Source organism: Phaethon aethereus (genome assembly GCF_964289735.1).
Source record: "Phaethon aethereus genome assembly, chromosome: 1".
NCBI lineage: Eukaryota > Metazoa > Chordata > Aves > Phaethontiformes > Phaethontidae > Phaethon > Phaethon aethereus.
The window spans coordinates 95,633,269-95,649,274 of NC_138575.1; the positions used below are offsets into that span (position 1 = coordinate 95,633,269).

Genomic DNA, 16,006 nt, shown 5'->3' on the forward strand with positions numbered 1-16,006 from the left:
TAACTAAAGACTTTGTAAAGAACAGTTTATAAAGAAGAAGCAGCCAAGATACTGTATGTGGACACAAGCTGACTGTTGCCCAACTGAATACTAACTTAAGAGGATTTTTCTATTTGCTGATGGGAGTGCCTGAGTAGCAGGCTTAAGATAGGGTAAATTATTATCAATTTCTGAACAGTATTTTAATTTTTTTGTTTGTTTGTTTTGAAGAAATGTTTATTATAAAGGTCAGTTTGTTTCACTTTTAATGCAACCATAATGTGAGTGATCTGTATCTTTGCAAGAGAAGATGCAGCTGGGTTCGCATTAAGTGGATTAAAGAAATGAAGCACTGCCAGATACAGAGAAGCAGTTGAAAACAGAATGGGTTTTAAATTACTGTCCCTTGAAAGTAAGATGTCTCCATTGCCTACAGTCTATAAATTTGATTTTGCCTACTGGGTAGTATCAAGGACTGATTCAAAACTTAGGTTTATGAGCAGAGCTGATAAAAAACTTAGAAATACTGGTTCCTTCTCATTAAAAATGGTTAGGTCCAGCTTGGGCTGCAGATAAATGGAAAAATTGCAAGCAATTTGTAAAATTAACTTTTTAAAAAGTCTTATTCTGCTACTAGGTTAAATAATTGGAATTGGTGGTGAGGGTATTTTTGAATACCAAAATGAACTGGGCATAATAAGCTTTTAGTTACAAGGTTGTGATTTTTTAATTATGCAAAATTTTGCATTTCACATGTTGAGGCTGTTTCTCTTGGAAAAATGGGTGTGTGCATTGAAATTGAAGTTAATGCTTCATGACAGAATATGACAGTTGAAGACAAGTTACCTTGCTCCTCAGAAACAAAATGTCAAAGATGATAATTAGACGTTTAAAAACCTTCAATTCAGCACAGGATTGAGTATGTGCTGATTGAAGGTGTGTTCAGCAAGAAAATTAATGCACACAAATAAAGTGAAGAGATTAAAGTGCTATATATCTGTGATAAATGTATTCATTACCTCTTGCCTTCATTTATTCAAGAATTTCTTTATATTTGTTTAACTAACATCTTCTAAATTAGTTCGTGTTTAAGAGATGGCAACTATGTGATTGTTTATCAGCAGCTTTCCACTTGTTCCAAGAACGGTTCTCTTGTTAAAAAGCTCAGTACAGGAATGTCCTTATGGCCGAGGCATAGCATCTTTGTAGACTGATGTGGAAATTACCAAAAACTCTGAAATAAAGATAGTATGGATTAGCTTTGCTGCATCAAGTCTTCTGAGTATTTGAATCAAAACCTGTGAATTGGTGCATTGTCAAGAGGTAAAATAAATTAAACTGACCTTTATAAAAAACAGTTACTCTCTAAGTTATTTTACTAGGAATCAAGCTAGGGCACCTTAATTCTGGAACTAATTCTTTTTTTTCTTTTTTTTTTTTTCTTCTTCTTAGTATCTTAGTAAACACCAATAGAACTTGAACTGTAAAAATATTTGCATGAAATTGCACCTGGGCCAAGGCTTATGTATTTATAGTTTTGCCCAGCAGCAGTTGTATTACATTTTCCTCTTCCTACTTCCTTCTGAAGATACGCTGAAGAGTCTCTGACTCTGTGCCTACTTCAGCAATGAGATTTTTTTCATGTAAAGATGTTTGTGTTACGGTTTATAAACTACAATTGTAAATAAAACAGTACAATTTGAACATAACTTGTTCTGTCAGAAAGCATTTAGTTGCATACTGTGTGAATTCTCTGATCAATTAACAGTTTTTCCCAAAGGTATTTTGTAAATGGAAGCTAATTTGATCTTTGGAGTGGAAGAAGCTGATTATGGATCATAGGGAGATACTGTCAGTAACATCTTAATGTAAGTATTTTTGGAATTTAGACTTAGACTAATTTCATTAAACACTTCTGGGTAAGCTGTAGTAAGCATTCATAGAAACGTCAAAATGAGTTAACAAATGGTCGAATTACAGTAAGGGCCTCTGCATAAATTCCAGACTTCTCAGCATTATATTGTTATATTATGAAAATGTTGTCAAAATGATACCACATTTCTCCTAGTCATTGGTGGGGGGTGGTGAAAAGTACATTCAGTTGTTAAGCAGGTGAATTTGGGTATTAAATACGGAAAGTGGGTAATGTGTATGGCTTTCTATGAGGAAAACAAAACCAGAACTTTTAGATCTACAGTAAGTAAAGCTATAGTAAGTCAGTTCTTAAATCCATTTTGTGCAGAAATGTATAATCCAAGTCCTTAAGAGGCTAATTATTTGTAATTTTTAAGGCAATGTGCAAGTTATCAACAGACTTCTTATCTTACAAAGCTCGGTCCAAACTATGAATAATTTCAGTGGTGTTTTATACATCTCAACCCACAATTTAAAGGCTACTTTTGCCTCATAGTGTACATATCTGTAGTTAGTGTGTTTGTTATAAAACTTGTATTGCTAGGCAGACATTCCAGTTATAATACTGGAGTGACAGTTTTTGAAAAGAAAAAATCAAAATAGTCACTATGCTACTCTGTTCCTTTCATCTTCAAGGAGTTGGGTGGGGTTTTTTTTTTTTAATTATTTGCCAGAGGTTTACAGGCTCTTGTTTTATTTTGCATGCACTGCTGTCTATATTGTTGAATATAAGATGACAGCTGCTATGGTGCTGGGATTTTAATTTTTATTTTTATTGTGGTAGAAATGAGGTCTGTAGCAGGAAAGAAACCCTCTTCTCAAAGTAAGCTTTTGTGTCAAATGGAAACTCACCTTTGTGTTTCATAGCCAGTGTCAGTGCTTCTGTGCTCACTGACGGCTCTTCAGTTCTCTCACAAATTCTTTAAATTCTGATCTGTATGATAATTTGTACAGAACTTTACAAGTATTACCCACCAGAAGTACTCTGTGGACATGTGATTTTATTTACATTGCCTTCTGCAGATCTAAATGAAGATTACTTGCTGTTCTTTTGCCTTTGTTCCTGTTAGGCCTTACACATGGGTATCCGCAGTGTTTGTAGCTTTTCCTTCCAACTGCATTTCGTCTGTAGTTTCAAAACTTTTGATAATGTCAAATAACCTTTTTCAATACAGGCATAGTCTACTAAATGGCCGAAAAGTTTCCCCTTTTGGGAAAGGACGAGGGTGGTAGTGTGTAACTTGTTCTTTTGGGTGTGTTTAGTGCTTTCAGATATTTTTGTTTTGAAACTTGAGAAATACACTCTATCTGAACCGTGGGAAACAGTAGATTTTTAGCCTGTGCTTTTCACCTTGAAGGAATGATACTGCTTCACTGCTTATTCTCTTTCTTATTTTGTGCTCTGCCTCAAACCTCATGCGAACTCGGCAGGCAGACATTCTTTGCACCAGAAGCCCTATGAGGCATGCTGTTAAAAAAAAAAAAAAGTTTGTATATGCTGTTTCTACTACCATGAGCACATGTAAAAGAGAGGGAGGCCTGCCAAAGAGCTGCTGCATCCCCCTCTCATCTGCTGTTGTCCAGTGTTGGTTATTCTGCTATCCTTTGGCTTGGTCAGTTTGGGATGAAGTGTTCCCTTTACTGCTCCAAGGGGCAGATGGTACAGTTTTTCTGTTGAAGGAAGGTTTGTAACTGCTGCAAGCAGTGGTGGTTGTGCATTTTATGGTGGTCATGCACTTTATTTCTCTGCGTACGTTTCCTGAAAGTGAACGTGTGTAAGAGATGGATCACCCTGGGTTACGCATTTCGTTTTATCTTTGCCCCTTCTGCTGTCACGTGCTTGCAACTTCTGGAGCTGCTCTTGCCTGAGAATACTGCCTCTACGCAACATGAATCTACAGTTCTACAAACGTGCTTTTAAAAAGCCCAAGATTGTAAGATACGTACACGAGGCAGCAATGTTCTGTGTTGAGTGAAGGGGAGCACTCGGTGTTTAAAGCTTGTAATAAAAACAGCGTGGCATTTGGCGTTTTCGTTTGTACCTCAGGAGATGCCGTGCTTGTGAAGGAAGGCGGGGATGTGCCAGGGGAAGGAGTTGCCTGTGAACTGGTACGGATCTCTTGGGATGAGCACTTAGTAAATACAAGGCTGCTGGGGCTTGCACAGGGCTGGGCAAATAAGGTGTCAACACATCAACGCTGTGGGACACCAAGGGACTCCGATGCACTGCTGTGTTTTTGCCAGGTGTGGAATTGGCACTGGAGGAGTACACCCAGCTCCCTGCCATCCACTGGGGTTATGCAGGTGGGAAGACTCGGCAGCGGTTTGGGCTTGGGGGCAATTCATACCCTGCACGTTCCTGCTCTGAACCCAGGCTGCGCCACTCCCTCAAGCTGCGTCAAGCAAAACTCTGCGGGCAAATGCTGTGAAATCGGATCAAGGAACTAGCCAGGCTTTTTAAAAGCAGTATATGAGTTGTTTTTAAACGCCGCAGGCCCTGCTGGAGAGGCGCTCTCCTTTCCTGCCGGGGCACTGGCAGGCGCCGCGGCAAGCCGCCGCGGCCCTTGGCGCGGGCGCCGCCCGGGACTATATTTCCCAGCAGCCTCTGCCCGGTACCCGCACGCATGCGCCCGGGCGGGCCGCCCAGCTCTATAAGGGAGGCGCCGGGGCCGCGTGGGGATGCAGGCGGCGCGCGGAGCCATGGCCAGTGAGTGGCGGCGTGCGCGGAGGAACGGTTACTTCCTCTCGTAGCTCCCCTCCTCTTCCTCGCACTCCTTCCCTCCTGGCCGTGGACGTGGGGAGAAGGGCCAACATGGGGTTGAACCTGCTGCTCCAGCGGAGGTCCGCCCTCCCGCCCCGGGCCCCAGCCGGGGAGAGGGGCCGCTGACCTACTGGCGACTTCCCCACTAGCCCGGGGGCTCTCCGCGGAGTCACCGCGGCCCCAGCGGTCGCCCTGAGCCGCCGCCGCCCCTCCTTGACCCCTCTGGGGCCTTACCCTCTTACCTAACCGTGGAGACGCGACCGGGGACGGGCCGTGGGTTAGCTGCTGCCCCGGCCAGTGTTCTCCGGAGTCCCCGGTCCTAATCTGAACTGGAAAGGCCTCAGTCCGGGGTGCTGTTTCGGAGCCTTTGAAGGGGTGTGAAATGATGCAGGTATCAGAGGGAGCTGCTCCGGGGGCTCTCGGTTTGCTACAGGCGGTGGAAACCGCTTGCCGTGCGTCGCTCGGTACTGCTGCAAGGGTCAGCGTGTCAAGAAATCTCAAGTGAACAAACCAGACGTGCTTACCTTCTCATGTTTTCCAAAAAAACATGCTTTGTAGTGATACAAATATGCAACATTATTGTAGTCTGATACACTTTTACCTGGTTGTGGTTTGCGTTGCTATAGGCTGATCCCAAAAATTGCTTTTAAAGAACTTTTTGAGGCAGCTTAGCAAGGCTGGAAGAAGACACCAATAAGCCTCTACACCACTGTTGCACATTTCTCTATGTTTCTGTTACTTATACATCTCAACGTTTTTAAACAGTGGGCACAAATATGCATATTCTATTGTGACTGAGCTTTAATTTTGCACTTTAACAAACTTGAAACTTTAAGCACAGGGAAAATAAGATTAATGGTTTCCTTTTCTTTTAAACCTTATGAGAAGGAAGTTAATTAAAAGTTTTCCTGGTAGATGCTCTTTTGGTTTGGGGGTGGGTTTTTTTGTTGTTTCTTTTTTTTTTTTCAAAAGTGAATTTATGCTGAAATGTAAACCTTTAAGTGTCCAATTTCTCTGAGCTAAAACACATTCCACAAGCATGGGAAAGGTTTAGACAGATTCCTGGTATGGTTATCTAGGTGGGTATGGAAGCTAACTGTCGTTACATCTGTTCAAAATCTCAGTGAAGCTTTGTTTACTTAATAGACTAAATGTTAAGTCTCACATGAAGAATGGCACAGCGAGCTGTTAATCATTTGCTTAACCTCCTAGAAGTTAGCTGCTTAGCTACTGAAGTGAGAACTAAAGTAGGAAGAAAGATACTCTGTCTGACTGTTCCTGACCTGATCTCATCTTCACTTGAATCAGTTCTTCCTGTTTTCCTGACCACTGAGGCTGTGTTGCTTTGCAGCTTTTTCCTATAGTGATCTTTGACTGTATGACAGGGGAGTTTTCCAGAGAAGAGAGGTGCTTTGAAACTGGTGTAGTTGCCTTTATGAAGCCAGAGCTTTTTTTTTTTTTTAAAGGAGGCAGTTCTACCTGATCAGAATATGATTTCCTACAGCCCAAGGTACTAGGAGATTCATGGGAGGAAGTCCAAGGGGTGTGCACAAAACTTGATTTGATCTCTTCCACTTGTGTACTTCAAGAGCCTGCAAATATAAATCCTTCTTAGCTGCATTAGAGACAGTGTTGATAACACTTGCAACTGCCTCTTGACTAGAAACCAAATTGCAAAGAAATTATCAGGGAAAGATGTTCTCTTTATTGTTTTTCACAGCTGTTTCCCGGTCTAGGTGTGATTTGAGGGATAAAATCAAACTACTTCCTCAATTGATGCTTTTGGGATTATCCAATCCTTCAGTTTGCTAGTGGCGTTTTAGGACATGCAGCACTCATCAGGTGACAGGCGCAACAGAAAAGATCGGCTCACAAAGTGGGTAGCAACCTGGGAAGGAAGAAGCAGGTCTAGGTGACTACTGGTCTCCCTTTCTGTCACACAGTATCTTACATTAGAACTTGGGCTGGGTAAGTGCCTACGCTAAGTGTTACTAGCATGTGAACCCTGTGATCTTCGACCTGAGCAAAGTTATGGTGATGTATGGTTCCCATTAGCAAGCCTAGCTTTGAATGTTCTCCCTGTGTTAAGAGACTGTTTTCAGAGTCACAGACAGACCGCGAAATGAATTGGAAGTGGTTTGTGTATATACTAGTATATAAGCAAATTTATTTTGTTAAATGCTCATTAGTGAATTCAAATTTTGAAGAGTTTTTCCTGGGGGAATTCTGCTGACTATTTTTTTTTCTTTTCTGCCATTAGACTTCCGCTTGGCTCTTATTCAGCTTCATGTATCTGCTGTTAAATCAGATAACCTTCAACGGGCCTGTGGACTGGTGAGAGAAGCATCAGCTAAAGGAGCAAAAGTTGTGGCTCTACCTGTGAGTCAAGATCATGGCCTACTTAGCACCTATACCTCAAACCCTTGGAAACCTCTTTGTAGTGTTACTAATGCATTTTATATTCCTGCTTCTCCCTGGATAGCTTAGATGCTGTATGAGGCTCCAAAATAGGAAAAAAACCAAAACAAAACAGGGGTTGGGTCTAGCAGCACACTTGAGGGGGGGACAACACACGACAGCAACAAGAGGGAAAAAAAAAAAGCAGTTTGTCTTTTTTATGGTATAACATTCTGGTTAAGTTTTTGCTGGTTTAAATCTAAGGCAATTCCATCACTGCTGTGTTCTGAATTCACAAAAGTGATCCTGTGGTTTGAATCTTTGCAGAAGTCTTCCACGCTAGAAATGTAGGAAAAGGCAATTTTCAGCTAAAGATTGTTGATATGAAGATGAACGGTATACAGTGACTCTCTTTACCATAATCATTCCAGATTAGATAGTACATGAGAAATAAAATAGACTTAAGAGATTTCCAGCAGGTCACTTGTGGCTGAATTATGATTAAACTGCATTTCTCTTTTGACTTCCTCATGTGGGAATTTAAATAGCCACTTAAAATTACTGATAATTTCTGATTCACTTTTTGGACTTAAGCCATTATTAACTTGCTGAATTTTCACACAGACGAGTGTGCTGGCAACAAGGTGACCTTCCCAGTGCAGCTTTGAGCTTTTTTCCTCTCTTCTTGGGGGTATGTGTGTTACTGCTGTGCCCTGCAGCATCTGACTCAGGAGGGCAAAGTTCTTCTTTGGGGAGCTTTTGGTCTGAATGTTTTACACACGGAACGTTTTCCCTCCTGCTGTCACAGGCGAAATATTAAGTAACCTTTGCAGCTGCTCTGTGCTAACACAGCTCTTGTGTAGCAAATGTGACCTTTGATTATTCTGGCTGGGCCTCCTACATTTAGATTATCTATTATTTGCTCATTTCATCATGTGTACAAACACTGAGTTTTCCAGACCTATTTAGTTGAGATACTCACTTTGCCAATGATCATTTATGCTTTTAGAGTAAAACTTTTCAAACAAGGGCAAGGTTTTTCAGAGACTTTTGGGAGGTAAATTTTGTGCTGGCATTAGAACGTGGGCATGAAATATTCTCCTCCTTTCACTTTTTTTTTTTTTTAAAGTCACACTACATAAAGAACAGAAGTAACTTGCTCTGACTATATAATCTATACCTCTGCAGAGGCATATAGCAGTTTTCCTGTGACATGTTAGCCTTGATGTGTTAAACTTTTTTCATTTCTGAACCAGGAAAAATTTGTGAGAGAAGAACAATTTATACTACTTATAGATAAAGACATACACCCAGAATCCATTTGAATCTAGAAATTGATAGAAAGCAATTCAAAGATCTGTCCCTGTGTTATTACCACTTTGGAGAGCGCAGGACTAGGTGATCTCTGCAGACAGTCTGCAATTTTGTTCCAGTATCAACTTATGAACAGGCCCCACGCACTGCTACTGCAAGCTCATACAGAGCTCTGCCTGGTTTCTTGAGCCCATGGTTTCAGTACCACCCACGTTGACACTGCAAGTGGCAAGATGAAGGTGGCTGGCATTGCTTTCATTTCCTTGAAGTTCAGTCCAATTTTAAAAGCCTGGGAAGCTCATTTGACAGCCTGCAGAGACTTCCCCTCCTGCCTCTTCCATCTACAAATTCTGCTGTAGGTTCGCTGGCAACTGCTATCCCAGTGTCTATACATGGGGCAAAAACATCCATCTAGTTTTGCTTCGGTTATTACAGTTCAGTAGACTCTATTACAGTTGTTAAGTTTGCTTGATCGGTTAGGGCATAAATGTTTATTGTGCTATTCACAGCTTAATTTTTTTCTTTTTTTGGCGGGGCGGGGGAGGGGCCTGTTACAACTTCCAGTGAGTGAAGGTAACAATCAAGGCAGATGCTTGGGCTTGGAACCGCTTGCCAAAGAGTAGGTGCTGGTACTGTTTGATAGCCTATCTGTGGCCTTCAGCTGTGCTCCTTTAGGGGACAAAAAAATTGTAGGGGTGGGATGTCTCACATCCTGACAGAGCTGGCAAATAGAATGCAGACTAAAAGTTCTGGATATCTTGGGCATATCGGATACCATTAGCCATCTAAACTGCTCTGTTAATCTTACCATCTAAAGGTTACATGCCTGGTTCTGAGGGATAGCAAATCTTTAACTAGAGTCTAGGACAGAAGACTGTTCAGTTGTGAGGAAAAAATGTTTGAAGTTTTAGCAAAAGAATAAGTAATTTTGAGAACTGCATTCTTATGCAAAGGTCCTTTTAAAAATGAAGAAATCATGGGCTGTGGACAAGCACGAGCATTTCACAGTTTTGAGAGAATCTATTTAGCTTGTAACTTGTCAAATGAGCTAGGTGGAACTTGATTCATTGTTCTGATGAGAACATCCCTTGTGATCTTGCTAAGTCTAGACTGATAAATGTGCTAGCCTTGTTACCTGCAGCTTGCGTGATACTCTTAGCTCACATTTGTTTGGCACGTGTTCACACCAACACACCCACTCCATTTTCTCTAATTGTTAAGGTCTCTCTGGCCTCCTGATATTTTCCGATTTGTTCATTGAGCTCCTGTAAGCTAAATTCCTGTAACTAAAAAGATTGTGTGAGAACATTGGTAGAGAGGAGTGTGAAAGGTCAAGCACATCTCCGTGCAGTGGTGTTACTGGATTTTAACATAATTTTTTTTCCCCCTAAATCTAGGAGTGCTTTAATTCTCCATATGGAACCCAGTACTTTAAGGAGTATGCAGAGAAGATCCCTGGAGAATCTACACAAAAGCTCTCAGAAGTTGCAAAGGAGTGCAGTGTATATCTCGTTGGAGGTAGTTTACTCTTAGTGACCATCACATTGAGGGGGAAAAAAGGGCAATGTCTACTAGTGCCATTGGATCAAAATTCCATGTAATACAGCAAGGGAAATCTTTGTTCTCACCTTTACTAAGGATCCATTCCAGAAAAGGATGGTGGAAAGCTGTATAATACGTGTACTGTCTTTGGGCCTGATGGTGCTATGTTGGCAAAGCATAGGAAGGTAAGATGGCAGAATATTGTTATTAAAAGGTTTCTCAGCAATGTTGCACAAATTATTTCATCTGTGCCTAAAGGTGATGTGAATTAGTAGACTCTTGCATTAATAATGAGCTCTGTACTGTCAGTAAAATTGCATGTAATTTTTATTTGGGACCTGTAAACAGCCTTTCTGAATGTGGTCATAAATTTGTTTTGGATAAGGATGACAAAATGCATAAGGCATAACTGGCTTTTCGTAGATGCTGGGAAAACTGTGGTAAAGAGTAAATCCTGATCCAACTCATCTGTGTACTTTGGGCTAGGTCTAAAACATAGTGCCACTTAAGTGGGATCAGGGTTTTCCATGAAGTTCCCAGTGGATTATAGTCTTTCTGTTATCTTAAATACTGTTCTTTACAGACTTTGTGTGCTATATGTATGATTAGTGCAGACAACCGAAGTCCAAGTTCCATAGTTAAGCTGTGTCTGCTGTTTGTGTCAGATACTTGCTTACTGTTACCTTCCATCTGGTCGTTGCTTTGTGCCTTCTGAGAAACTACCTCCTATTCATAACTGTAGAGTGTAGTTTCTGTTAATCTGATTATGCATACAGGTAACATTCCGTAGGTGAACAACAACTTATTTCCTTCAAGGGAAAATGAAAAAGAGAATGGAAGGTTACTTGGAACAAAAGAGGTGGTGCAAAATACCTCTGGGGTGCAGGTATTAATTTATTCTGTAACTGATTCTACACTTCGCTACACTATTAGATTACTTTCTGAAGTACTATGTTGCCTTCCATCTATCCTACCACACCAGTCTGCAAGCCCAGTACTTGTTTTTGTAGAATGAGTGCAGGCTTGTAGTGTCTAAATATGAATGAATAATAGTATAAAAACAGATGCATTATTAGGAAGCTCCAGTCAGGAACAGAATCTTCCATTGTAAGGGGAGGGATAAAGACAGTCTGCAGGGGCTAAGAGGCATCTGCATAGCTGAAGTCATGGCAAATTCATGACATGGTGAATGTACTTTCTGGAGAAGTTTTGCAGGAATGGCACTCAAATCTTAGAGAGGAAGATGCCGTCTGTTTTAACATACTTTAAAATCATCCTGACAAATTCAAGACATTTTATATGTATCCTTTCTTTTGCAAAATTACTCATTAGATCAAGATACCTAGCTATCTTGCAGGGATGCTTTCCATGAAGAAGATCTAGAGCCATACTACAAATTAATTGTTATATTTTTAGCTGTTTTTAACTACTGTCTATTACTGCGTGGGAGAAGAACAGCGCGCATTCTCTTTGTTAAGCAATATGAATGTTTGATATGTGCATCACTTGGGTCATAGGGATTATATATGTTGTTTAAAATGTCCAGGGTTTTTTTGTTGTTGTTTTGTTTTCCAGATAACTTTAGACATGTATATTTCTGTAGAGAAGAAAAGTGCTTTAAATTATCTCTAGGAGATCTCACAATCTTAAGGAACATTTAGTTGGGATTCTGACAAAAGAGTAGTCGAGATAACAGTAATTAGAAAACACGTACCTAATAGAAAGAGGCTCAAATACCAAGCAGAGAAATTGTTATTACTTGTTATTAATCATACTATAATTACAGGTTCATTTGTTTGACATTAATATTCCTGGGAAGATACAATTCAAAGAGTCTGAAACACTGAGCCCAGGGAATAGTTTCTCCATGTTTGATACTCGTGAGTATGAGACAAGCCCTCTCTGTAAGGATCTCTACCACAATAACACTACAGTCATTCTGGAGTTCTCTTTCCCCCTCCTCTTCCCCAGCGATGGATTTTTAGACTATCAGGTTTATATTAGGCATTTGACAACCATAGCAAATACAGTTTAAGTTTGTTCCAAGTGTGTGAGTCACTTCTGAAACTTTTAAAAAGGCAATGTGATTGCAGAAGGACAGAGGAGCAGAAAGGGTTGAAGCATATGTCATGGCACTTCCCTTAATAAATAGTGGTCATATTGATTTGTTAAGGAGAAGTTCCTGTATTTTTTTTACAGCAGTTACATCTTTAAAATGGTTCTTATGGAACGTGGCTTGGAAAAGAATATATGCAGCAAACAGCTACACTGGCACATTGCTTCATGTGAGGATGATATAATAACGGAGACAACTGTAAATCCCATTCCAGCATTCTTGCTTTTTTATCTGATGTGGTTCATTCAAGACACCTACTGTCCCCAGACCCGCCCAGTGTCCAAAGATTACCATGTTCTATTTACTGAGCTCTCTGAATAGTCTTGTCTCCCATGGTCGCCTTTTTCTCCTTGCAATGTGCATGCTGTAAGAACGTACATGACTGTCATTTCTTTAGTCCATGAAGAGCGGTGAGTGCTTTCTTTTTTTGAAAAGAAAAATAATTGAAAAACCTGCAGCTAAATCAGAGAGGAACACATTACATATAGACCTGATATAACATGATTTTGTGGAAATGGCTGTTTTTAAAGGGTACATAAGAGTGCTTCTCACAGTCTTCCTCTCATCGTGAAGCATGAATTATCCCACACAAATAGCCACATTTGTGGGGGGATACACATTTAAATATAGCTCCTCTTGTTACTGTGAGATGTATAAAGTAACAGCTGGCAGGATGGCTACAGGGAGTCTTGTGATTGCTTTTGTGTACTTGTGATAGCGATATGACTGTTGTCTCTTGTGTTTTGAGAACAGCATACTGTAAAGTGGGCCTGGGCATCTGCTATGATCTCAGATTTGCTGAGTTGGCTCAAGTCTATGGACAGAAAGGTGAGGCTGGGTCACCTAATGGAGCATGGTTAGCCCTAAGGCCTGAACAATGCAGGGCCATTTCAGGGTGGTACATACATACTGGGAAATCTGTGTGATCAGGAGCTCTTCTCCTCACCCAGAAACAGAAAATGCATCTTTGTTATTCAAACGAGTGTCTGTTCTCCTTGAGTAAAGTAACAGTCATTTCCTGATACACATTTGCTGCTGGAGTGATGGAGATGGGTATATTTCCACACTTGGTACTGTAATCACAGGGCTTTGCTGACATAAGTTATCACCAGTGTCATGCATGGATAGGCTCTGTTTGGTTCCATTTTGGGCAGAGGTTGGGAAGTACTGAAGGAAACTTTGCCTTGAGACTCAATGTGAAGGGCTACGCTAGGGCAAACCATCTTCCCCTTAATGATGGCTGGGTTCTAATTTTCTGTTAACAAAGGTTGCCAGCTGCTGATATATCCAGGGGCTTTTAACCTGACAACAGGACCAGCTCATTGGGAACTGCTACAGAGGGGACGGTAAGAACGAAGTAACAGCTTATCCTCCTGTTCCAGAGGGAGTTTTAGCATGGGGAACTGAACTGTTCTTGTGTTCCAAATGACACTATGCCTCAGAAGTGGTGCTGCAGGGCCACTTTGCTATTGGAGCTACACCATTCCTCAAGCCTTGCATAGGACACCAAAATGATTTTGCTGTCAAGGAGAAAAGCAGGGAATGCTTATCCTTCACTCCTGCCAGCCCCTCCTCAGCTAGGCCCTTTCAAGGGCCTTTTCCCCCATGGCTCTGGAAGCACCCTTCACACACAAACTTCTAGACAGAAGAGCCAATAATAAGCATTTGAGAACTGCTCTAATTACAGATAGAAATAGGCCCTGAGATTACTAAATGCAGTATTGTTCATTTGGTCAGCTTCAATCAACTTTGCTGCATGCTGAATGAACGTGTAATTCATTCTACCCACTAACTCTGGAGCAGGTGCTAGTGACTTCTCTTTCCAGGCTCTGCTTTCTCTGACCTTCATATCGCATACAGTTTTGGCTAGTCCTTAGGAGGATAAATAGTTTGCCCTTCAGAGTGAATTTTTTTTCTTCTGCTTAGTTAATTGGTGGTATAAAAAGAATTATACTTACTTCCCCCCGCTTCTTCCCTCATCTTTCTTTGAACACAGAGCTGTTGATAATCAAGTCTACGTTGCTACAGTATCTCCTGCTAGAGATGAAAAAGCATCCTATGTTGCCTGGGGACATAGCACTGTAGTTGATCCATGGTGAGTTCAGAAAAAAAAAAAACCCTGATGTTTTCTTAGTTAAAAAGCATTTTACTTGACAGTCACATTTCAGTCCCACATTGCCACCTCCTCTTAAAAACATCAAAAGTTCTTGATAAAAAGCACCTGAGACTTAAACCTACATTCTCAAAATCATGGTTTAAAACTGTCTGACTGTAAAACAAGAAAGAAACTAAAACTAGTTTAACAATATGTATTCATTTCGGTAGGAAAGGAGCTACTTAGTACTAGTATTTAGCATTAGTTAAGCTGCTGACCTTTTCAACTTCTCCCTGAAGTTCAGTCCATTATATACTATGTTTTATGGTAGTTTTCTGTGCAGAACTGAATCGTCTTAAACAGCTTACACAAAACTATTCCATTTCATCAAAGAACAACACTGCTTTGACATAAGTAAGAACAAGAAGAATGTCTTGAGCTAGATAAGAGACATATTCTGACTTAAGCAGAAGTCATGCTGGTGCACAGGAGGTAAAAGTGACTCAATCTTCAGGCAGTTATTTTTCTTTCAAATAAATCCACCGATAGTTCTCTTCTAGATGATTGCAAAGTAAGAAAAGCTTTATCTGTGACTTGAGCTTTACATGAGGAAAGCAGTGATGGAACACCTAGTGGGAGACATGATAAATAATGTTCAGTAGCTCATGCAGAGTAAAAGTATACTCCTGTTAAAAGCCAGTAGGATCTGAAGGAAGAAAGTGTTAAGTCTTTGTCATATATGGCTGTCCCTGGTGAAGTTGTTTATTTCTCCTTGAGGTATATTGCATGCTCACATGTGCTGGTTCTCATAGTCCCTCTTACCATGATTCTTGATCTTCAGAAGCATACTTATGTTAAATATGTGTATGTCACATATAAAATATGCAACATATAAAGCCTGGAAGCAATTCCTATCATGGAAGAGTTATGAGTTATGATGCTATTTTTAGGACAGTCCTGTCTTTACAGCTGTAAACGTCAAGGATAGGCACTCCCTTTTGTACAAACAGCAGCAACTGGACTGATGCCTTGAGACCTCTGTGTTAATGCTGCGAACAAATGTTCTTAATTTTGCAGGGGTGAAGTCATAGCCAAAGCTGGGGCTGAGGAAACAGTTATATACACAGATATAGGTAAGTGTAGAGGTGTTTGTTTTCTTTTTTCCTGCTTGCTTTCTTGAGTACAGGTCATGAGACTAAGGAGAGACAGTTTTTTAAGTCTGGGGGCTTGCACATGCAATTACAGATGATGCAGTGTTCCCACCCCTTCTCCACCTTTGCTAGATTAAAGCAAGAACAAGCAGCACTTGACTATACTCTTCCAGTTTTCCTACTTAGGAGGAAGCTGCCACCTTAGGAAAGAGCAAAGCTGAGGCTTCCTTCAGCTGTGGCTGCCCAGTTGCAGTGCCCTACAGCCCCATTCTCCATGAAAGCTGCTCTTTTCCCTGCCCTATCTCAGAATGAGTCAGGAGCTTTCCTTTTTGACTGCTGTTGTAATAGCTTTTTCTTTCCCCTCCCTGCAGATTTGAAGAAACTCGCAGAAATACGTCAACAAATTCCAATTTTAACCCAGAAGCGTTGTGATCTCTATGGTGTAGAGATGAAAAAGTGAAGCTGGGTGAGTAGGGAAGGTTCAGTTGGCACAATGACTGCTGCTTTCATCTTCATAAGGATTCCCTCACTCATTGCTACACAAGCTACTGCTAAATGTGCCAGTTAATTAAAAAACAAAACCAAACCTCTTAGTGGTGTAATTCTAAAATTGATTCAAATACAACTTTTGTATCTCCTCTCATACTTTAGTATTTTACAGCTAGGATAAAGATGGAGGTGAAATCAGTTCAACACAGTGGTAGTTAATATTGCCTTTTATGCATCATGATGTTTTA

The 16,006-nt window shown here is 40.7% G+C and overlaps 1 protein-coding gene across 1 annotated transcript; it reads left to right on the top strand.

Annotated features, from left to right (window-relative positions):
• Positions 1–4,572: 4,572 nt before the first annotated feature.
• Positions 4,573–15,729, top strand: NIT2 (nitrilase family member 2; the record flags this gene model as incomplete). Its single annotated transcript, XM_082011373.1, has 10 exons — positions 4,573–4,600; positions 6,915–7,033; positions 9,763–9,883; positions 10,004–10,092; positions 11,694–11,787; positions 12,777–12,851; positions 13,291–13,369; positions 14,020–14,118; positions 15,196–15,251; positions 15,641–15,729. The coding sequence occupies 10 exons, from the start codon at positions 4,573–4,575 to the stop codon at positions 15,727–15,729; spliced, it is 849 nt and encodes a 282-aa protein (XP_081867499.1).
• Positions 15,730–16,006: the final 277 nt, after the last annotated feature.